We start from the raw sequence: 24,817 nt of genomic DNA on the forward strand, positions 1-24,817 counted from the left end.
TGGTGTAATTACTTGTGGAGAGGGAAATTATCCTGTTATATTTCAATGTAAGGCACGTCTGCACTGCACTGAGGGTGTCAGGTTATAGAAAATTAAAAAGACATATAGCAGCTTTTGGGAGATTTGGTAATAAGATCCTCTTGGGTCAGTCATGGTGAGAGCTGAAAAAACCCACAATGAATGTTTGATTATGTTTCATTGTACACTAAAGTTTCACACACTAGCGGTGACTAAAGTGCTCGATGTTGGATGGATGGACGGATGGATGAATTTGTCTCCTAGCCCTCAGTTCAGTGAGGCCTCTCAGCTTTTCGGTGTAATTTAGATTTCGCAAAGCCTTTTCTTTCAACAAACACGCAACTATACAATGTAAATTAAATTACATGCAAGCATCATTCTGGTAAGAAGAACATGTTTAACAGATTAATTGTAGTTCTCACTATTTTGTACGTTTGACACATTGTATCTCAAGACTTCTTCAAAAGTTGTCCAGCAGGTTATTCCCTTGTAAATATTCCTGGGTGGTCCACCACGCTTCTTGCTGCGAACAGTTACCTCATTGAGAAAGAAGATCCAAACCACTAAGTGTAAACCTTACACGCCCTGTGTTGCCCTCAGCAGTGTCATAGGAACCATGTGAGATCTGTGCAGAAAAGGTTAGCAGATGGTAGAAGCTTTGTGTAGACATCAACAACCGAAAAACGGAGACAATTTTTAACTTTAACAATTTTTTATTTAAATTTGAAGACAAAAAAAGATGCAGTTGTATCACCTGGCTTACTCAATGTTGCACCATTAAAATATACTTAAAGTGTCAAAGTGCAAAGCTGGCTTCAAGTTTCCTCTCTCTCTTTGTATTTCCTCTCCCTAATAATGGAAATGAGAAAATAATGATCGCTGGAGTGTGTTGGGGCTAAAGTAGGTCACTGGAGTTAACTGTCAGAAGTAGAAAGAGGGAGAAGCAGGGCAGTAAGATGCTGGCTGCAGTAGGTCCCCTCAGGTCAGAGCTTTTCCCATCGCAAAGCGGCGAGTGACGCACAAACTAGATTATAGTCATATTAGTCCGCTTGCTGTGTGTGCGTGTTATGTCGCTGTGAACACACAGAGATGACGGCTGCCTCCAGACAGTGGAGGTGTATGTGTGGGTGGACTATCAGTGTTCCTGTGTTCATGATAAAAGATGATGCTTATGAATTTAGAGATGAAAAGGTCAAAATGAAGTGTTTTAGGACCATTTTCCTGCCAACATAAACTTCCTTGCATGTGTTTTTGACTGGCAAAACGGATTTTGATTAGCATTAACGAGAGTGCTGAGCTGCATGGTCAAATAAAAGTTAAGGTGAAGCTGACAGACAGCAATAAAAACAGACTGATTTATGAAACTGAGGTGCTGCTGCAGGGAAAGGTCTTATAGGATAGTTATAATCACAGCCGAGGCAGCTTGGCAAAGAAATGAGGCTTGTTTACAGATAGAGTGATCCACTGGAAAAGAAAATCCCATAATAGACGTGCATTGTATGGATAAGAAGCTGTTTCATTCACAAACTAATCCAAGGAAACCAAATAAATAAAACAACGGTATAAGAAGATGCAGGGGAGGCAGTTTTCTTTACAGTTAAGCATGTCGTCCTGCGTACGTTAAATCTGTGTATATCTTAATTAGGGTCAAAAGGAATCATAAACTCTAAATCTGAGTTTTTCCCTCATCACACAGACGCTCTACAGGTAGAGTACTGTATATTTATAAACCATACAAACAGCTTGAGCTTTTTCATCCTACTACATCCTCATTATTAACGCATTACGTTCCTCACAGTGTGACAAGTACATCTTTTTGCTTTTGACCTGCAGCCTGGAAAAACTCACAGCTTCCTCCCTTAGGTCACAAAACTATACGCAATTTGGAGGCTTGTCCGCTTCGCCACAGCTGGGAGACCCATTCTAAAGCAGACCCATCTCACTGTATTTGTTGGTGTTGCAAACATAGATTTATTTCACCTGGTTGGTGAGATTGTTTTGGTTGCAGAAAGAACATTTGGAGCATGCAAGTGCACTTCAGCTGAGTTACCATGAGCATTACAATAACTTACTTATAGCACTGCCTGTCTGCTGTGGGCAAGATTATTTGATTTATTTACTTGGTATGGCATTTTTTGGCTGAGGTTATTAATTTATGTCTGCTTGCTTTTTCTCTGTAAAGCACTTTGTGTTATTTTGTAACTGGATGAACGTTGTTTGGTATATATAAATATAGATACTCCCTAAGTGAATTTCTTGAACAAACAGACATTTGCTTAAGTTTTAAAATGCTTCTGAGCCATTAAGCTTGTAAAAGACGTTGCATATCAGAAATTGCATGAATTTGAATACATTAAATGGCATCTTATATTGGTGCATAGAATGAATGACAGAGAAAATACTCAGATTTGTGAATTTAATGCGCAGCTTTTAATCCCTATAACTTTCCCCTCCACCTATGTCGTAAATCAAATGGGACAATATATTTCCTTTGTGTAAAATTGAATGGTAAGGCTGATTTGTAGGGGCAATGGGTGAAATTGGACTCATCGTAATCCTAAATTCATTTGTCAAACTAAAGTCCATCTGTAATGCACCTGTTTCTCTTGACTCAGCTTTTCTTGCTCTCTTTGAGGCACTTTAAACCCCAAGGTGCTTGATTTATACAGCTGAGGTAAATCTGGAAGGTCTTCTGAAGGTGAAGGCGTGACAGAGGCTCTCGAACATGCAAGCTTGGCTAAATTTGGACCCCACCACTCAGAGCACAACTGCTTGAATTACAACACGCACACAATGAGAGTGATTCAGATCTGTGGTTAAAAACCATTATCACTACATCACCTCTTTACAGCTGTTGATAGCTATATTTAAATGCCATAAAGCTTCCATTAAATCAAGCTGGCTCCCCAGATTTCCAGTCCAAAGAGCAGATACACACTGATCCAGTGCTTAGTCAGGCAGCGTGTCTGCTCGGAGGAGGATACTGTTTCCTTCGCTTCGCGAGGGAAGTACAGACAAGTGTCTAAAAAAGAAATGGATTTGTGAAATACCAGGGCTGCTCTGGGTTTTTCGGATCATTATCTAATCCACCTCATCCCAACCTACAGACAGAGACTAAGAGCTTCCAAACCCAAGGTTCACACTGTTAAGAAGTGGACTGAGGAATCAAAGCAGATGCTACAGGCCTGCTTTGATTCCTCAGTCAGACTGGACTATTTTTGAAACTTCAGCCACTGACTTAAACCAACTAACTGATGTGGTGACATCATACATCAGTTTCTGTGAGGACATGTGTGTGCAGACCAAGACCTTCTGCACCTTTGGGAATAACAAGCCATGGTTTACTCCACACCTCAGGAATCTGCGCAGGGAAAAGGAAGAAGTTCACAGCAATGGAGATTGGGCGCGGTACAGGCAGGCCAGGAACAGACTAACAAAAGAGATCAAAGCAGCTAAGAGAAGCTACAGTGAGAAGCTTAAGAACAGCCTTTCTACTGGTGATACTTCAGCTGTATGGACTGGTCTGAGAAACCTGACTGCCTACAAGAGCCCCTCCACCCATCCTGAACAGAGTCGTCTCCTGGCCAACCGTCTGAATGGCTTCTACTGCAGACATGACAAGAAGCCATTCACACCTCAAATTATCCCCTCTACATCCCATTCAGGAACAAATTTGACCCGTAAAACAACCAACCCCCTACCTTCAGATCCTCTGCCTGCACTAAAGATCTCAGAGGAAGATGTAAACAGGCTCTTTCAGCGCATGAAAACAAAGAAAGCTGGAGGACCTGATAACGTCTCCCCATCATGTCTGAAAGCCTGTGCAAATCAACTCGTTCCGATCTTCACAAGGATCTTCAACAAGTCACTGGAGAAATGTGAGGTCCCCTCCTGCCTCAAACGATCCACCATCATCCCGGTTCCCAAGAAACCCACCATCGTAGGATTAAACTACTACAGGCCTGTAGCCCTGACGTCTGTGGTCATGAAATCCTTTGAGCAGCTGGTGTTGAAGCACCTGAAAGACATCACAAGCAACCTGCTCAACCCCCTGCAATTTGCTTACCAAGCAAACAGGTCAGCAGATGATGCTGTTAACTTAGGTCTACACTTCACCTGCAACACCTCGACCATCCAGGGACGTACGCCAGGATCCTGTTTGTAGACTTCAGCTCGGCCTTCAACACTATCATACCAGACATCCTCCACCAGAAGCTCAACCAGCTCAACCTCCCAGCCTCCACCTGTCAGTGGATCAACAGCTTCCTGACGGACCGACAGCAGCAGGTGAGACTGGGGAGCATCTTCTCCCGATCCAGATCAATAAGTACTGGTGCCCCCCAGGGGTGTGTTCTATCCCCACTCCTCTTCTCTCTGTACACAAATGACTGCACCTCATCGGACTCGTCCGTGAAACTCCTTAAGTTTGCAGATGACACCACTGTCATTGGACTGATCCAGGACGGTGATGAGTCTGCATACAGACAGCAGGTGGATCGGCTGGTACACTGGTGCTGTCAGAACTACCTTGAACTGAACCCACTCAAGACTGTGAAAATGGTGGTGGACTTTCGGAGAACACCACCCCCATACACCCCCCTCACCATCCTCAACAACACTGTATCGGCCGTGGACCACTTCAGGTTCTTAGGAACCACCTGTCGAAGAAGGATCTTGGGTCAGACCAAAGTGCAGACAAGAGCTTGGCAGCCGCATCTTAGTTTATTTCTCAAAGGGTCAAAAACGTAACAAAACACTGCAGGTATGAATCAGAGTCAAAATCCAAAACTTACAAAACACTCTAGGTACTAATGGCAAAACGTAGCATAAGTCTCCAAGCGAAGCACACACAAAGCATAGTCATGGTAGGGAAAGAGGTAGTGACGAACACAAGGAACCAGCGATGAACAGAGACACCAAACCAACTAATATACTGGGGAAAGACAAAGCCAGGTAATCAAGGGAACAGAGAACAGGTGCGGCAAGGAGGCAGGGAAGCAGCTGAAACAAATACAAAAGCTGAGGAAGAGGAAGAGTGAAAGGACTAAATAAACAACAGAAAACACAAACTAAGCAAGAGAATAAATCAGAGGAGGAAATAAAGAACTAGAATAACTATAAACTAAAGTAAACAGAGAAACTAGAGGGGAACATAGAAACAATAACCTAAGAAATAAACAGAGTCCACAAGGAGAATCTAAATTACAAAATAAACAAACCAAATGAAAACAATAACTAAAGCAGGACTACAATACATAATAGGAAATGATAGAGGGAGGAAAATAAACTAATAAACATGAAGCCCAATCCAAAATGGAAACAACTAAACAAAAGTTAGTACAAAGCCACAAGCGAATGTCACTCCGTGACACCATCATCTCTGAGGACCTGAGATGGTCTTCACACATAGACACTGTTCAAAAGAAGGCCCAGCAGAGACTGTACTTCCTGAGGCAGATCAAGAAGTTCAACCTGCCACAGGAGCTGCTGGTCATCTTCTACACTGCCATCATTCAGTCTGTCCTGTCTTCATCCATCTCAGTGTGGTTTGGCTCATCCACAAAACAGGACAGGTCCAGACTGCAACGAATAATCAGGAATGCAGAGAGAATAATCAGGGCTGACCTTCCCTCCATCCAGGACTTATACAGGTCTAGGGTCAGTAAAAGAGCTGCTAAAATCTCTGCAGACCCCACACACCCTGCACATAAACTGTTTAGAGTTTTACCTTCAGGCCGCCGCTACAGAGCACTGTTCACTAAAACCAGCCGCCACAGAGACAGTTTTTTCCCCCAGGCTGTTTCTCTGATGAATATTCAATACAGTACAGAACAACAGCATACAGATGTTGCATATACACCTTTTTATTATATATGTGTATATTGTACATTGTAAATTTGTATATTCTGTAATGCAAAAACAAAACCAAAGAGCAATGTGTACCGGAGTCAAATTCCTTGTTTGTATGTATGAACTTGGCAATAAAGCTGATTCTGATTCTGAAATTCAGCCTAGGTTCCTAGGCTCTCTGCCTGTTCCAGGTCTGCAGACCAGGCCACGTCCTTGTTTAAAAAGTGTCTACAAGTCTTGTAAGATAGAAACTGTTTGGTTTGAGAGATTCAGCCTCTGGGCTAGAGCATAAATCTGTACTGTAGGAGTGAGACCAATTTTCTGTTCTAGTTACATTTTTAAAGCTTAATAGAAGTCATCAAGTTTCCATATCAGGGAAACCTAAACGAGAAATCCAACAAGAGTTTGCAGCTGACATAAAAGTGGGTCAATTTAAGCATTTAAATGTAATTTCTTCTGTGACCTCATTACTGAAGGAATGCTGTTCTTCCACTGAAATCACTTGATACAAGAAGAATTCCTGAACGGTGGGAAATAAGATAACTTTTGCATCTGTCCTTTTAAAGAGCAGCTTGCATGTCCCGTCATGCTCTGATTTATGTGTTTGTTCTTTAAATCTCTGTTGCTTTTGGTGACAAACCTTAAAGAAAAGCTCTCAGTCGAAGCACAGACTGAAGGCTGAGAGCATCTAAAGTGTTGCTCTGTTAAGGTGAGAAGTTACCCCAAAACTTCACAGCAGCTTCTCAACTTACAGAGTGATGAATACACAGATTTTACAGGTTTTACAATATCCACCTGAAAAAATGCATTATATAAAAGGAACATTTTGATACAGTAAAATAAGTATTTTGTCCCCTACAACCCACCAAGAGCTGTTGCCCCTGCACACATGTGACAAACGATATGTATATAAATCCCACCCGTCAACAGAATCATTGAAGAGCTGTCAAAGGACGTCAAAGACAAGACAGTAGATCTGCACAAAGCTGGAATGAGCACAAAGAACATCAGCAAGAAGCTTGGTCAGTTATTAAATAATTAAACATTTCTACCTATAATACGTTACACCACAGTAGCTAAATAAGCTCCTCATTCTAACACAACTAGTGTTGGAATGAGGAGCTAGCATTTTAACTCTATTAAATCATAGTCTTTCAGCATTACCTGAGGGGGTCCAGGCTTGCATAGTTTACAATGAAACTCAGCCTGAGCTGCAGCCACATGGTAGGGTCTTGTTAAGGATCTGAAGGCTTCTTGGAGCACAGTCACCAAGAGATCCATTTATAACATACTGTGTCGTAATGGTTTGCAAATGAACATCAAAATTATTCAGAGAAGTGTGGGCAGACCTAAACCAATCCCTTGATAATCCCACTTGATAAGACACATGTTGAATTAGACCCAAAGAACACCCACAATTGAGAACGAAGGGGGAAACATTATGGTTTGGGACCATTTTTCTGCCTTAACAGCAGGGGTGTCTAATGTATTGAGAGCTCTTGGACTAAAATCTTCTCTCAGCCAAAGATGGGCTGTTAATGAATCTTCTACCACATGCATTGACCCATTGGGTTTTATGTGATAAACCAACAGAGAGTAGCATTTTATTGTAAAGTAGACGGAAAGCCGGAGGTCATTTAATTTGTAAATGAAGTCCACCTATGTGCAATTAAATCTCTGTAGAAATCCCAACTACTCTGTGAAGGCTTCAAAGGTTTGTTAGAGAACTTGACTAAAAAAACAGCAACATAAACAGCAAGAAACACAGTAAACAGGTCTGAAATAAAGTCATGGAGAAGTTTAAAGCAGGATTAGGATATCAAACAATGTTGTGAGCTTTGAACATCCAACAGAACACAGTTTAATCCATCTTCTTAAAATTGAAAGTGTTTGACATTACAGCAAACCTACATAGACGTGGCAGGGAGAAGCAGCTAAAAGGCTAATGGTTACTCTAGAGCAGCTGCAGAGATCAAGAGCTCAGGTTTGACACCGGTTCTGGGCGGGAGGTGAGAAGAAAGCCATTGTTGAGTTAAAGCCATAAGAAGTCTTGTTTGCATGGGACACAGCAAACATGTGAATGAGACTGAAGAGTAGCTTTTCGGCCTACATGCAAAATGCTATGTGTGGAAGAAAATTAACACCTCACATCATCCTGAACACACCATCTTCATCTGTAAACATGGTGGTCAAAGCATCCTGCTGTGGGGATGCTTTTCTTCAGCATGAACAGAAAAGCTGTTCGGATTCCATTGAGATATGGATTGAGATAAATTAAAATAAAGGAAGATAAACTGTTACAGCAGCAGCAGAACAGCATGTATCTGAATACTTACTCAAAAGTACATTCCAATGTAGAATCTGTTTCCTTTGTGCTTCTCTGAGCTTTATCTAAAGTTCAGCCTGCATCTTAGTAGTCAAGTAGTGTTTCCAGCAGCGTTCCTCACTAGTGACTGAAAGCAGCTCTTCATGCTTTCTAACCTGACCCAGTTAGTCAAACACTGGCTTATTTAGACACAAAACACCAACATGCCAGGTCCAACTATGGCGCCATCGATCTCATGCTCAGCCATATTTTTAACCGTCATTAAAATCCTTTGACTGCCTCTCTCCTCAGGGACATGTTGCTCTCAAGTTCCTCTGCACACAACCGTAAAATTAGACCAAAATCAGTCTCTGAGTTTCTCATGAGGAGGAAGCGGGTGTTAAAGAAGTCATTGTGATTATTTTGGTCTCAATGCAGCTCCTGTGTAAGTTTTGCCAACTGATACAGTTTTTTTTAACAGGCATGTTTTTGAAGGTGACATGTACCATATGTGCATGCATGATAAAAGTGGGATTTAAAACAAAGCTGTGTTTGTGTAAACTTTTATCCAAAAGCATGTTGGAAATTTAATTGGAGTTTTTGTGAGCTCTCAACAGAATTTTGCATGCAATTTGGGGGTCATTCCCCCAAATGTTGTTGTTTTTAAAAGACAGGCTGAATATGTGGAAGGCCCCTCATGCCCACCGTTAGGTACGGTCGGGGATCTGTTGTGCTGTGGGCCTGTTTATCTTCCAAATGCCCTGGGAACCTTGTTAGAGTGCCTAGCATCATGAACCCTTCAAATATCAACACATTTTAAATAGGAACCTTGCGGGCTCTGCAAAGAAAACTGAAATTGAGTCCTCATTGGGTCTTTCAGCAAAATAATGATCTAAAACATAACATACCCTGTATGTTGTACCCTGAACATCTAAATCCCCAGGTTAATCCTGTGGGAAACCTGTGGGATGTGAGATGAGAGAACTAGAAAGGACCAGGGACTCTAGAGAGATGATGAGGGATGATCTAGAGAGATTGTCCAATAGGAGAATGGTGAAAGATCCTGTCTCTTTGTATGGCTCCAACCTTGTTATTACTCTGTACCCCCCAAATACTGGAGATAATGTGCTCAAATTAAAGGTTATATATTTTTATACCTTTTAATTTGAGATTATGCCACAGCAATAAAAGAGAATTTTTTTACACATCCTTATCAGGAGTGCCAGGGAGTGGTAAGTAACCTTTCCACATTGCACATGCAGAAACATTCCACTTGAATGTCAACAGAATATTTTTTGTTTCATCCTTCAACTTTTTTTCTCTTTGTTCTCCATAAAGCTTCACAGTTACGACAGTGATTCTGCTCAACATTGTCAGCGCGTTGGATTTATTGTCATTCTGTGTTGTGTGACAAACAGCACTAAGGTCTGATATGAGCGAAACATCCAGACCAAAAACCCTCAGAATGAAATTTAATCTGAATTTGCTTTGGGTCCTGCATGAATTGGATTTCATCTGGCTTGGCTGGATTCCACCAAAGGCAACCACACTGACCTGATATAAAGCACCACACAAGATAAAATGTGTGGAGTTACGCTGGAATCACATTCCCACATACAGATAAAATCATTTGGGCAACACGTGGCCTTTATATCAGTGAACCCCATTCTCAGGTCTCTGCTGTGATGGACTGAACTGAAACACATAAATTGCTCTTTGTAAAACCCGATGATGCTTTTTGCTCATTCATACATTCTGAATGGAAGTCACAGAGTGAATAGGATGAAGCAAAGCCACTCTGAGCATGCTCTGTTCTAGTCAGGGTAAAAGCAGCATCCCTTTAATCATAATTCAGCTAAATATTACAAGCAAGACTAACTTACTCAGCCAATTGTCTCTGAGAGTGTAGCAGTGGCAGCAGACATATATCATACAAACTCCCTTTCCTAAAGGTAGCTCTGAGGTCAAGGCCAAACAAGGTCATTACAGCAATCTTTTTAAGTGATTTTTCTGCACTAAAGCATCTTATTGGCCCCCCTGGTAAACATGCATAACAGCAGCCTAATCTTACACATTTAAAAAAAGAAAAGTCCTGCCCTTAACTTGAGTCCATTTAATTATTGAGCTATCACAAGTAGCACAGTTAGTGGCCTCCCCAACATTTCATTTTAGTACTTTGCAATTATTTACTCTCTGAGGTATAAATATCAAGTACTTAAGAGGTTTCTGGACAAAATTGAAGAATTATTGTCCAGATGTTGGTTACTGTTAATAAAAGGTTTAAAAAGTAACAATGGCTTGGGTACACACATATGTGATCTGTGGCAACAAGTTGAATGTTGAGACATCTTTAAATGATTGGGACATGCGGCAAAACACAACATTATCAGTGGTTTTGCAAATGCCTGCAATATGTTTAGTTTCGTTTTCTGCAAACATGTACACATCTTACAAAAAACATCACCTTTTACATATATAAATAAAGGGGATTAATTACGTTACTATTAATCTGCCTTAAAGCAAACATCTGCCTATAGCTATGAAATTTGTCTGTGTTTTTCTCAGTTCAAAATAAAAATCTAAATATAGACCTAAGACAAATATTCACCTTTCAAATTTTAAACCTCAAAAAGTGGTATAGGTTTATAGTGACTGTATTATGCACATTTATCCAAATCACCAGTTTAGACAGAAATAAAGGAAGTTGCATCAGACTAAGATAGAAACATGGGTTCAGACACTATTTATCTGTAAGGTGCAATTTGTTGCTCATAAGCCCCACAAGATGCAAAATCTGGGGTCTATGAAAGTCAGCAAGCCTCAATTTTTGGCTGTCGCCCTGGTGTGCCAGTTCACACTTAACAATAACCAGTTCTAAGTTCAGTTTGCCCACATTAAAATGAAATTATTTGTGTTCATACAATCTGAACAAAATGTACAGTCCTATCATGAGCCAGCTGTCCTTCTATAATACATTATATGATATAGTTTTTCAAAAAAACATAATGATTATATCATTGCCTACCATTTGCAAACTAGGCTGTTGTAGCTTGTATACATCTGTTCAATTCTCTTTTGTTCTCTTTACTCAAATAAACAATTTATTAATTTGGCCAAACTCTCAGTCTCACTCCCTGCTTGTAGTAGGCTCTGCAGAGTAACAACACACCCGGTATGCAGAAACAACTCAGCATAATTTATACCTAAATGGCTGAGAGGCATGGATTAAGGCAATCATTATCCAAAACTAGTCCCAAGCAAGGCAACTGTGCGCTTGACAGGTTGAACCATCCTCACATACAACAGTCACCGAGCTCTTGCCTCTGAGAGTAAAAGTTGCTCTAAAAATATTTCAGACTTTTTTGCAAATTCACAATTTTCTGCATAAAATAGCTTAAGCTCAATTGAAAAGTCTCTAACTTTGTTCTCATTCAAACAGACGATGCCTTGGACTGATGTGCTCTGTTCATGTTTGTTGAGTAAAAACACTGTTGTTAAGTTCAAAGTTCTCAATTGAGCTAATTCCTCTCAAAAAAGCTCATATTTGAATGTGTCATAGACAACATTGCAAAAACCACAAACAGTATAGACAACTGATGCATAAGAATAAAGGTTCTGTTGAAAAAGTGACACTAAATATGAAAATATGAAAATCAAAACATATGTAAGGAGACTGCCATTTCCACATTTAGAGCATTTGATATAAAACAACTTATTATTGCTACTTGTTCGGGTGGATTGTACAACTGATTTTAGACTGGAATGCTGGGGTGCTGCTCATCCCCAAAAAAACTGTATGAATATTAGTGCTATTGCATGATCAAGGTCCCACCATCACCAAAAGAACACGAAAAAGCAGACTGAGTATTACTCTCAAATCAGATTCTAACCCAAGTAGTTGCGGTAGCATCTGTAACTCAAGGCGCTTAAATAAAACTGTACCATATCTGCAAATATGCTCACTGACAAAAACTGAACTGAATGTGTGCAAGTTTGACATTATTTTGGCATTTTTTCAGATAAAATGAAACTGAAATAATTCAGCTTGCAAGGTGTTTGTATGTCTAGAACAGCATAAAAAGGAGTTTGTCAACTACTTTAACAGGAGTTACAGGATCATCTGACGGTCACTCAAAGCAGAGATAGAAGACCACTAGACACAGATAATGCCTTATAGAACAACACCTGATTGATTTTTAAAGTGGTCTCAATTTGGATATGCATAAGGCCTTGTGGTCCGTTTGTGCAAATGCACAGCAGTTTGAGCATACACCCTACTATAATACAGTCAGATGATACTATGCGTGTGCACACCTAAATGTCCACTTCCTCCACCATTGGGGCCACTCTGAATCATAGGCTCTGATTCACAGATGAAAATGTGTTCTGAACCTTTTTTCAAATTATGCTCTGTTGTCCTGAAAGATGATTTAACATGTCAAAGCAAAAACATTTTATACATGGGTGCGCAGTTTGACCCTTCATGACCTCCTAACCAATTAAACCAATTAAAACCACAGTAGGTAGAGAAGATTTACTAACTGGCCATTATTAATCCAGGTAATTTTTACAAAGAAAGTAGGACAGCCCTAATACATTTTCATTTAGCTTGACGAAAAATAAAACTCTTGATTATTCAACACAAAGCAACATTGAATAATTCCCACTGCTAATCCAGAGAGCTAATTAGAACAGAAAATATAAGTGGTCCACATTCTGCAACCTTCAGATGTGTCTATGAATAAACAAGCTGATGCCTGCCGGCCAACTTTAAACGAATCTGTTTGCTGTGATTGGCTGGTTTGCTGCAGAGTGTCATCTGGTTGAGCACCTCCTGGCTGAACTATTCAAAGCGAACGTCACATTACAAGCAGTGAATATCAGTCAAAACTGGGTCAGAGGAGGCATCTTCATAGAGATCACATCCAATGATGCGATATCTTTATAAACTGTCCATTTGAGGTTTAGTAAGAGCCTCTAGATGTGGAGGCAAACTGTGCTTGTCAGAGCAGTGTGAAACACAAACATGCTGGACAATTTGGATTAAAATTGGTTTAAATGAGTGTAGTGTGGTTAAGTATGGTGGAGGATCTGTGATGCTGTGGGCCTGTTTCTCTTCCAAAGTCCATGGAATCATAGTTTCTTTGAAAAAAAAAGAAATTATATTTTAATTCAAAAATCTTCTACCAGAAAACTGAAAATGACACATGACAAATAGAAAAAACGATATTAAAGCTAGCAGATCATAGACAGTTGATTTATTTCTGCAAATAAAAAAGGGGAATTGCAGTAGTCTCCTTAACTCTGAAATGATTGCAAGACATCCTGATGACAGCAGAGTTTAAATTATACTAAACAAGAAGTGAAAAGGCAGATCCTGTTCAGTTTGAGCCTTCATGTTCATATCTGAAACTAGCCACTCATTAGAAAACATTTGTGCATGTTCCGGATGTATTTTTGCAATTTTTAACGTGTAAACTATGTTAATCCATGACTGAGTTAAAGAGATACTGATTATTGCGTTGAATAAACCCGCTTCACTCTTAGGTAGAAAGAATATTTTGCACAACTGAATCTATAAATGAATCATGCATCAAATCACTAAAATCATATTCACTTGTTCCACAGTAATTATCATGCTGTATTTCTGAAGATCCCAACTCTTTCAGTTTCCTCGTGACTGCAGCTGATTATAAACTTTTATAGAAAGTTCATTTTTCTGTGGTTTAAAATGCCTGGTTAAACGCATCTGCCTGTTATACAAGAACGCCCACACTGCAGAGGGCACGGTTACTCTCTGCTTTCTATTAAAAAGGCGATTTAAAAAGAAACTCATGAGAAGAGGAACAGGAAACAAAAAGCAAGCAGAATTAAGAATGACAAAAATAATTATACTTATTTCTTGCAATGATTGATTAATATAAATCCTACCAGCAGCACATCACACAACTCATATTTTTCATCCCACTGACAAAAGTGAAGCAAATGTTGGTGAGTCTATTCAAGCATGTAGCAGTGAACCCCACCTACACAGCTGAGGAGGTCTCTCTGGGGCAGCATTCAACCATCACTTTTACCCTTTTCCTCACCCTGACAACAACACCAAGTCACAAACCAACCAGTATGACCTCAGCGTACTACCAGAGCAGCTGCAGGAGCACACCAGTAAACCCACGCTTGCTTCCCAACACTTCCCAGCTGATCCCTTGATGATCCTACCATCTTCATAGAAGACGTCCTCAGCTTCTTCGCGCATCATCTCATCCAGGTCGTCCTCTGGAATGTCGGTCACAGCCATCAGTATTCCTCCCCGTCTGTCTTCCTTGGCTAAGGTCAGGAGAAAGTGTCTGCACTGTAAAAGGGAATCAATGCCGTCCTGGGGCCTCTTCACTCCGGTCCACCGACAGGCTCCTCACACAAGCAGGGATAGGACTGGAACTGAGCTGAGCTCTCTTCAGCTCTCTTCACAGCAATATGTGTGTGTGTGTCAGGTGAAGAGTGGGTGGCTGCAAGAGAGGACACCCAGCGACCTTCACCAAGTTTCAGCAACAGTGCCGATTTCATAACATCCTGTGCAAAAGCTGAAGTGAGAGCGTGCCGTTTGGAGAGCACTTGTATTAGCAAGTGTGCGCATGTGTGTTTGTGTGAATGTGCTGTAAGAGGAGTGTCAGTGGTGTGTGTGCATGCCTGTCCGTATCCACCATACAGCTCTCCACAATGAGTCAGCTCGAGTTCTCGGTGATCAACAGGAATAATTAGATCGCATGTTTGGAGCCAGAACAAACATGCAAAGGTGTTAAAGTGTATGTTTAGCATCCTGTGTGAGATATGAAACAAGCTCTGCTGGCCACTCTTTCTCAGCCCACCAGGACTCATGGGACAACACTGATTGCTCTCTCTATTTTTTCATTTGGCCCAATTCGAGGGGCTTTGGCAGTGCCGATAACGTCTGGTGTCATTTTTGTAAGTGAAAGCTACCCCAGAGCTGCTCATGCTGCAAGTAAACACCCTCTCCTACTTTGAGTAGAACTATTTAAATCAGGCAGAGTATTTATCATGTAACAGTAGTAGAAAGATCCTTCTATTAGGTTGCAGTAACCATGTTTGTACCCCTTGAAACTTGAACTCTATAACAAAAATTACAGAGCAGCACTAACTGGAAGTAAAGCTCAGTGTTATTATCCATGAAGGGGTCTGTCTGTAGAATCTGAACATGGATGACAAATTTTGAAAATAAAAAGCTTGCATAACTCCTGGGATACCACTTATCAGTCTTTTTTCGTTCGTAGGCAAGTACTTCTGATTCCCTGGTCACTATTAAACTGGATTATTTTTCATTTTTATTATTATTTTTCAACAACAGCATCAACATTGAATTTTCCTCCTAATTTTTGTACACACTGTCTCTTGTGTCTTTACTTTCCATGCAGTTTCCCCTGACTCCCCTGATTTAGACAAACCAATCTGAAACCAAAATAGAAACTAGGCCTCAAGTCAGTTTATTATCACATTTCCCTCAGACTTGCCCTCCTCTGTCACTGCTTCCCTTTAAGGCTGAAGCTCAGGGGAACAAACCTAGCAGCAAACTCATTTCCTACGGATCGGGTTCAGACAATTTTGATTCGTCAAACGATCCGAAACGAATGTGATAATCTCGTGGTCATAGTGTTTTGTTGATATTATTAGAGGTTTTTTTGTTGTGTTTTATTTAAGGTTATTAATAAGAATGGAGATGAGGTTGTGTTAGTTACTGTTAAGGCGATATGAAGTCAATCTGAGACTGGAGCTAAAACTGTGGTTGAGGCCACCTCATCTAATAAGATGGTCAATAATGCAAGAATTTTAAATCTGTGTTGCTGCAGAGAGCTTTGGTTTATTAAGTTTATAGCATAAGAAACAAAAACAAGAAACAGTTTAAAAAATTTCAGCTAGGTTTCAGATTTGCATGTTTTAAATAAGCAGAGCCATCATTACAACTCCTCCTTTCCAATATCTTAAAACAAAACTCATATATTGTGAAATAAACACCAGGATGTATATTTACATATATCATCCTTTAATAAGTTAGCTGTTAGCTTAAAGATTAATATTAAAGCTGCAATAATTAGTTTGTTAGTTCCGAATCTGGTATACTGACAATTTATCTAATTTCAAAACAAGCTTAAATTGTCACAGGCAATTTTGTTAGTTTATATTTAAGAGTGTGTATTTGCAAAGGCTACAGCTGAAATACATTGCCATGCAAAATAATGTAAACAATTTTTTTCCCCAGATTTTATCACATTAAAACCACAAACCCCAGGGTTTCTTCATTGGCATTTTATGTGATTGGCCAACTTACACCTAGCACATAATTGTGAAGTGGAAGGAACGGGATGCAAGGATTAAATTCTTTTAATTAAAATAAAATCTGAAAACTGTGACATGCATTTGTATTCAACCTCCTGTACTCTGGTATCCTTAAATGAATGTGCAGTTGTTTGCTTAGTAAATAGAGTCCACCTGTCTGTAATTTAATCTCTGTACACACTCAGCTGTTCTGTGAAGGACTCAGAGGTTTGTTTCAGAACATTTGTGAGCAAAAATCACCATGAAGACCAAGGATCACAGCGGACGTCAGAGAGAAAGTTAGGTTACAAAACAGTATCCCGACCTATAAACATCTCACTTAGCAATGTTCAGTTCATCCTGAAAAAACAGCAAGTATAAAACAACTACACACCAAGACACACCAAGACATGAACCTCCACCTAAGCTGACAGGCTTGGCCAAATAGAGCATTAATCATAGAAGCAGCCAAGAGGATCATGATTACTCTGGAGGAGCTGCAAAGATCCACAACTGTCAACAAGACAAGTAATTGCTCACTTCACAAATGGCTTTTATTGAAGTCTGCCAAGAAGAAAGTTTCAAGAAGTCCTGTTTGCCACAAACCATTTACACAGCAAACAACGTGCTCTGGTTAAATGAGACCAAAACTGGACTTTTTGGCTGTTATGTGAAATGCATCGAAACTAACACTGTACATCACCCTGAACACAACATCTCCATCTTTGAATATGGTGATGGCATCATGCTTTGGGGAAGCTTCAGCGAGGTCGAGGACGCTTGTTGATAGAAAGATGGATGGAGGCATTCAGGGCAATCCTGGAAGAAAACCTGTTAGAGGCAGCAAAAGTTTATAACATGTTTTCAGCCATTTTATTCCAGTTATGTTGGAGAAAGGATGCATCTAAACGTAGCAAGACAGTAGCTTTTGAAGAGGGACTTGGGCACCCATGATTTCAACAATATCAAAAGTCTTAATACAATTATACAAGTCTGTTCTGAAAGAATGCACATAGGGAAGGTCTGCTGGACTGTAAAATCAGGGCAGGACCACAAAGCCACCTGCTAACAGCATGAATCCCTGCCACAGACATGGTTCAAGGAAGAAGAATCACAGGCCGTGCTGGCAACTAACAGAAAAATAACACAATGACACATGCAAAGCAAAGCCTGCTGTCTTCTGCAGCTTCATCCCACTTCCATCTGTTCACTCCTGTAATCATCTCGTGTCCTAAATCATGACTCATCTCGCAAAGTATTTTTTTTGCTTAAACCCAGAGTTACATTATTAACAGAACTGGTACAACCAAATCTGAGCCTTTGCACTAATTATAATATTCATATATTTTGTTGTCATTGCATCCATTAAAGGTTTTTGTAATGGGGTCACATTTGGATTCCATTTAGCCTTCCGTATTTCAGTGACTGGAAACATTGTCCCCATGCAGTAAACTGCTTTTGCAAATTCACCCTTACTGAGATGCACAATCAGACAGCAATGACACTAAAACACAACACAGACAAGCGCAGACACCCACTCGGCACATACACATTCAGATATTTCTCTTGCATTGCAAAGGGAAGCACAATCAGATCTGCTTGGTACAATAGTGTTGTTTGAATGAGGTCAAACAATGTAGCTCTTTGGCATCTGCATCAAGCCAGATGATGAGTATCCCTGGAATGAATAGGCAGCTTCAGCCTCCTACACAGTGCCTCCTCTGGCCCTGGATATATGCATGAGCACGCCTGTTACTGTGGACTGAAATATCAGTTATTATAACTGGAGATGTAATGTACTGTAGCATGCAGACTAATGGTGTTGTGCTATCTCAAAATCATGCAGCCTCTTCCCTTTTGTTCCCTTGAGCAGGCAAAAATAAAAGAGTTTTTTTTATTATTCTTGCAGTTACATTTCAGATTTATGCTAAATCCTGCAAGTACTTCACATCTGTGCTTGTTTTCACCATCATAACCTTCTTGTTTTCATTTTTTCCCCTTTACAGCTGTTACTTAGGTCACAGATTTTTATCCCCCTCCTTGAACCACCACCTTAACGTGGTGGAGGGGTTTGAGTGCTCAATTGATCCTAGAGGGTATGTTGTCTGGGGTTTAAATGCCGCTGGTAGGGTCTCCCATGAAAAACAGGCTGTGGGTGATGGGTCAGACAAAAAACGGCACGTGGCATAGCCCGGTTCAGTGTAGCCAGGCTCTCATCTTGGAGCCAGGCCAGGACTTGCCTGCGAGCACCTGGTGGCCGGGTTACTCCTTGAGGGACCCGGCTGGGCCAAGCCTGACTGAGAGACGGGAGGCCATCACTCAGTGGGCCCACCAGCTGCAGGGTAAACTGTGAGGGACAGGTGCAAAAGGATCAGGCAGTGGACAAAGGTGGAGACCTCGACGACCTGATTTCCCGATGCCTAAACTCGCTCTATGGACATAGAATGTCACCCACGTCCGTAGCAAACGACAGTGACACCTGGAGGGGTGTGATTGGGAGTAATAGCCTCCCCAATCTGAATGCAAATGGTGTTTTATTATTGGACTTCTGCCGCATGTCTTGGACTCTTGGGTGAAGAAAGGGGCTGAGCTGTCCACCAATCACCACCTGGTCGTGAGTTGGATCCACTGAAAGAGGAGGAAGCCGGACAGACTTGGCAGGCCTAAGTGTATAGTGAGAGTCTGCTGGGAACATCTGGCGGAACCCTCGGCCAAGGATGTATTCAACTCCTAACTCCGGGAGAGCTTTGACCAGATTCCGGGGGAAGTTGGAGACATAGAGTCCGAGTGGACTATGTTCTCTGCCTCTATTGCCAATGTTGCCGCCTGTAGCTGTGACCATAAAGTCTGCTGTGCCTGTTGTGGCGGCAATCCCTGAACCCGGTGGTGAACACCGGCAGTGAAGGATGCTGTCAAGCTGAAAAGGAGTCCAATAAACCCTGGTTGGTTTGTGGGACTCCTGAAGTGGCTGACGTGTACCGTGAGGCCAAGTGTGCCGCGGCCCGGACTGTGGCAGAGGCAAACACTCCTGGGAGGAGTTTGGTGAGGCCATGCAGAAGGACTACAGGTCAGCACTGTGATTCTGACAAATTGTTTGGCACCTCGGGAGAGGGAAGCAGTGTTTCGCCAACACTGTTACAGTGGGTGTGGGGAGCTGCTGACCTTGGCTGGGGATATTATCGGGTGGTGGACGGAGTACTTTGAGGATCTACTCAATCCTGCCACTCAGGCCAAAGTCACTGAGGTGGTTACAACCTCCACGGTGGCGAGGCTTCAGGGGTGGATGAGATCCACCCTGAGTATCTCAAATCTCTGTCTGTTGTGTGGCTAATGTGGCTGACACGTCTCTTCCAACATTGCATTGCAGTCAGGGACAGTGCCTCTGGACTGGCAGACTGGGTGGTGGTCCCCCTTAATAAGAAGGGTGACCGGAGGGTGTGTTCCAACTATAGGGGATCACACTCCTCAGCCTCCCTGGTAAGCCCTACGCCAGGGTATTGGAGATGAGAGTCTGGCCGATAGCTGAACCTCAGCTTCAGGAGGAGCAGTGTAGTTTTCGTCCGGGCCGTGGATCACTGGACCAGCTCTATACCCTCTACAGGGTGCTCAAGGATTAATGGGAGTTTGCCCAACCTGTCCACATGTGTTTTGTGGACTTGGAGAAGGCATTCGACTGTGACCCTTGTGGTGCCCCGTGGGAATGCTCCAGGAAAATGAAGTATTAGGGGCTATGCGGTCTCTGTGCAAGCAGAACAGGGATTTGGTACGCAATGCCGGCACTAAGTCAAACCTGTTTCCAGTGCTTGTTGGACTCCGGCAAGGCTGCCCTTTGTCACTGATCCTGTTCATAACTTTTATGGACAGGATTTCTAGGTGCAGCCAAGGGCTGGAGGGGATCTGGTTTGGGGACCAGTGGATTTTGTCTCTTCTTTTTGGAGATGATGTGGTCCTACTGGCCCCCTCTAGCCAAGACCTACAGCATGCGCTGGGGCGGTTTGCAGCCGAGTGTGAAGCAGCTTGGATGAGGATCTATTCCTCCAAGTCTGAGGCCATGGAGGGCCTTGGAGGAGAGTTCTTCCACCAAGTGGAGCAGTTAAAGTATCTCGGAGTCTTGTTCACAAGTTAGGGGAGAATGGAATGGGAGATGGACAGACTGGGGAGGCTGCTGCAGTAATAAGGATGCTGTGTCGGTCCATTGTGGTAAACAGAGAGCTGATTTGAAAAGTGAAGCTTTTGATTTACCAGTCATTCTACGTTCCTACGTTCACCTATATGGGCATGAACTTTGGGGTCATGACCAAAAGAACGAGATCCCGGATAGTAGCGGCTGAAATGAGCTTTCTCTGCAGGGCAGTCCCTTAGAGATAGGGTGAGAAGGTCGGCCATCTGGGAGGAGCTTATCGTAGAGCCACTGCTCGTCCACATCGAGAGCAGTCAGTTGAGGTGGCTTGGAGATCTAGATCGGATGTCTCCTGGATGCCTCCCTCGGGAGGTGTTCCAGACACGTCCCACCAGAAAGGAAGCCAAGGGGACAGCCAAGGAAACGTTGGAGGCACAATATCTCTCGGCTGGCTTGGGAACGTCCCCCTGGAGGAGCTGGAGGAGGTGTCTGGGGAGAAGGAAGTCTGGGCGTCTCTACTGAGTCTGCTGCTGCCCCCGCGACCCGGTTCCAGATGAGGCGGAAGACAAGACAAGACAGATTTTTTTTGTGTGGAGTTTGCGTCTCCCTCTGCACTTGTGGGTTAACTCGGGGTACTCCTGCCTCCAGAAACATGCAAGTTAGGTTTTCTGGCCACTGTAAATTGTCATTAAGTTTCCGTTTGCATGGCTATGCAATTCCATGTTGTTTTGTGACAGACTGGTAACCTTTCCTGGGTTTACACAATTTGTTTACAAGCCCCAAGCTGTATAGCAAAAATCTTAACATTGTGCACAGTTAAGATATTTTGCTATATAAAAAAAATCATTGACATATTCCCGAAGATGATAACTTCATCCAAAGTAAGCGGGACAACATTGGAAGTAACTGTAAAACCTGATCTGTGTTTGGACTGTTTTGATCCTGTGGAGCTTTCTGAGTTATCAGAAATATTAGCTTCATCTAAACCTTCAACTTGTATGTTAGACTCAATCCCAAACAAATTATTTAAGGAAGTTTTCCCTCTGATTACCAGCCCCATTTTTGATATGATTAATCTTAGGAAATGCATATGTACCACAAGCTTTTAAGGTAGCTGTAATTAAACCTTTACTTAAGAAACCTTTGCTTGATCAAGATGACTTACCGACCTATATCCAATATTCCATTCTTATCTAAAATTTTTGAAAAAATAGTAGCTAGTCAAATGTGTGAGCATTTACACAGCAATGACCTGTTTGAAGAGTTTCAGTCAGGTTTCAGAGCTCATCAAGGCACTGAAACAGCTCTGCTGAAAGTCACTAATGATATTCTTATGGCCTCATATAATGGACTTGTGTCTGTACTGGTTCTGTTAGATCTCAGTGCTGCATTTGATACAGTCGACCATAATATTCTCTTAAAAAGGTTGGAATATACTGTAGGGATCAGGGAAACAGCGCTAGGCTGGTTTAAATCTTATTTGTCTGACAGGTTCCAGTTTGTTCATGTAAATGATAAATCATCTTCAAACTCCAGGGTTAATTGTGGAGTACCACATGGTTCACTACTTGGGCCAATTCTCTTCACATATATATTCTTCCAATAGGTAAAATTATCAGGCAGCATGGGATAATTTTTCCCTGTTATGCTGATGATACTCAACTTTACTTATCCATAAATCCTGATGAACCCAATCAGTTAGATAGACTACAAGCATGTCTTGAAGATATAAAAACTTGTATGATTTTAAATTTTTTGCTTCTGAATTCAGACAAGACAGAAGTTGTCGTCTTTCGACCGGAGTCTTTAAAAAAGAAACTGCTAAGTCAATCACTTAACCTGGATGGCATTAAATTGAGCACCGGTAATAAATTAAAAAACCTTGGTGTTATTTTTGACCAGGACATGTCAGACAGGACTGACAGTTATGTCAGTCCTGTAGCAGTGGCACACATGTGTCGTATACATGACATATGAGAGCTGAAGTGCTCATGCAGTGGACTTTGTCAACAAGTACAGAAAATCCTTGGTTGCTAGCTTATGTGGGGAATACGTTTTGTAATGTGTGTGCGTGTGTGTGTGTGCGTGTGTGTGTGTGTTTAAGTGTGAGTAAGTGTGAATAAGTGTGAGTGTTGTGTGCAGGAATTGGCAGAGGAGAGCATGCAGCAGAGGAAGAAGTGATGGATGATTTTCCTGGATCTGTAAAGACCAATAACGGGAGTGTCAACAATCTAAACCGGGCCACTCTCCATCTAGTCTTTTAGATGGTTGCACATTCTCTATAAAAAGTTTGTATACTCCTAAATTAGGCACCTTCTTCTGTTACCAGCTGTGAGGACAGAGCCTGCTTGTTACCCAAATCCAGCTGAAGGCAAATTAAGGTTCATGGGTATGATTTTATTAACTTGTAAAATTTTTCCCCTGCAATAATAATAAAGCTAAAGTCTTATCATTGATTCATGTGTCTTTATTTCCTTCTCAAAAAGTGAAAAACGAAAGCATTGACATTTACCTGGAGATCAAATTGTGCAGTGTCAAATGTGTAAAAAGGAGATTTCGGAGTATTGTTTTCCTGTTGCATCATGTCTTTCTCCTGCATTGAAATTAAAGGCGATAGTGTGACAGGGGTATAGGAAAAGTCCTTTTGCTGCTTGAGTGCCAGGAGATCTGCTGTTATTTAATTTCATTATTTTTTATATTTATTAGAGTACAAATCAATTACTTGTTCCTTTTTGGGTGCTCGATTCATTTAACTTAACATTTCAACACTTCACTGCCAATAATGTAAACTAAGCTCTAATTCTACTTGTACAGGAACAGAACAGACTAAAGCAATAAGCCTCTCATTTACTCCAAGAGCACTTTCATGATGTATCCTTAAATCTTATCAAGCTTCACAAGCCCATGAAGCTGAAAAGGGTTACAAGTTGTAAGCATAAATAAATGGAACAGAACATCTAAATCAAAGGGTATTCAGTGCAACACAGAACAGAGCCCATTCATATAATCATGTGGAAACCAAGTACAGAGAGGAATAAATTTGTGTTGCATTCGAGGGGTACCTTTAAGATTAAGATGACAACTGTGACTTCTTTTGTTGAAACATGGCAAACATTTATATAACACTCCTCATTAAGTAATTTCCTGTTTTATAATTCCCAAAGATGAATGTGAATAACAGAGAAAGAGGAGGAAACTTCAATTTTTTCTGCATGTTCCCTGCACTCAGGCCTCCACCATTTCCATTTGTGTTTAGGACAAATTACAAAACGGGATGACTGTGAAGGGATGAGTGGTTATCTGAGTAACGTCCAGGAAGCATAGTGCATGGCAAATACAGTCTGCCGCAGTGCTCACTGATGCATGTATGATTCATGTTGCTGATGATACATGTAAACTCAAACTTTCTACAAAATTTTTATCAGCTACTCAGACAGCAATTAAAACCTCAATCAGTGCTGACTGCAGACAGAAAGACTTCATTTCTGTCAGGAACTGAAAAGAACAACACATAATGTTCCACTTTGAAACTTTGAAAGCTGGAGAACACTAAGCTGGTACACAAAGCAAAGGGAGATAAATTAAAGCAGGCAAATTTGTGAAGATAAACAGTAACACTGCAAGAGAAAGAACAGTAAATACCTACCGTACTCGTTTCGGTATCTTTTCATCCTCACATGGTTAAAAGTCCTGACTCTACGATACATTTCACTAAAATCCCTGCAGTGAGCCTCCTCTGAAACTGCTCCTTCTCCTCAGGAACTGCTCCTGCTTGTGCTTTCATCAGCTTTTATTTCTGGGCTCGATCCCTGTCTCTCCCTGCCGCCATTGTATTTTGTCTGTCCTTGTTTCACAATTGCCTCCTTTTCTTCTGTTCTTTCTCTGTCGCTGTCTCAGAGTGCACAGAGGGCATCAGACAATGACAACAATACAGCCGCTTCTTTCCAGTTGTGCAGACTGGCACCGCACAGATGGCAGAAGGGGCATATGCGGCCCGCTCCTAGCCTGCTGGGTACACCTGGAGGGAGGCGATAACACGCCGCTGACGCACTGAACTGAATGAATCAGTAGACCATGGCATGTCTGTGTGTTGGTCTCTGCAACTCCACATTTATACATTTGTCATACAGTCCATTGCAGCTTCTGGAGCTTATGTTAGGTCACAACCACAAGCTTCAGCGTATTGGATTTAGATT

General features: G+C 41.5%; 1 protein-coding gene across 2 annotated transcripts in view; it reads right to left on the reverse strand.

Moving 5' to 3' along the window:
• The window catches only part of ripor2 (RHO family interacting cell polarization regulator 2), a 99,735-nt gene extending 75,321 nt beyond the window's left edge, over positions 1-24,414 (reverse strand). The window contains exon 1 of one of the 2 annotated variants that reach the window (XM_047383879.1): positions 24,268-24,414. In XM_047383879.1, the coding sequence (XP_047239835.1) occupies positions 24,268-24,328 (61 nt within the window). In that variant the 5' untranslated portion in view covers positions 24,329-24,414. Of the gene's footprint in view, positions 1-14,392; positions 14,906-24,267 lie in introns of those variants that run through there. The other variant, XM_047383878.1, reaches the window with a different exon arrangement.
• Positions 24,415-24,817: the final 403 nt, after the last annotated feature.

The sequence above is a fragment of the Girardinichthys multiradiatus genome, chromosome 13 (genome assembly GCF_021462225.1).
Source record: "Girardinichthys multiradiatus isolate DD_20200921_A chromosome 13, DD_fGirMul_XY1, whole genome shotgun sequence".
Taxonomy (NCBI): Eukaryota; Metazoa; Chordata; class Actinopteri; order Cyprinodontiformes; family Goodeidae; genus Girardinichthys; species Girardinichthys multiradiatus.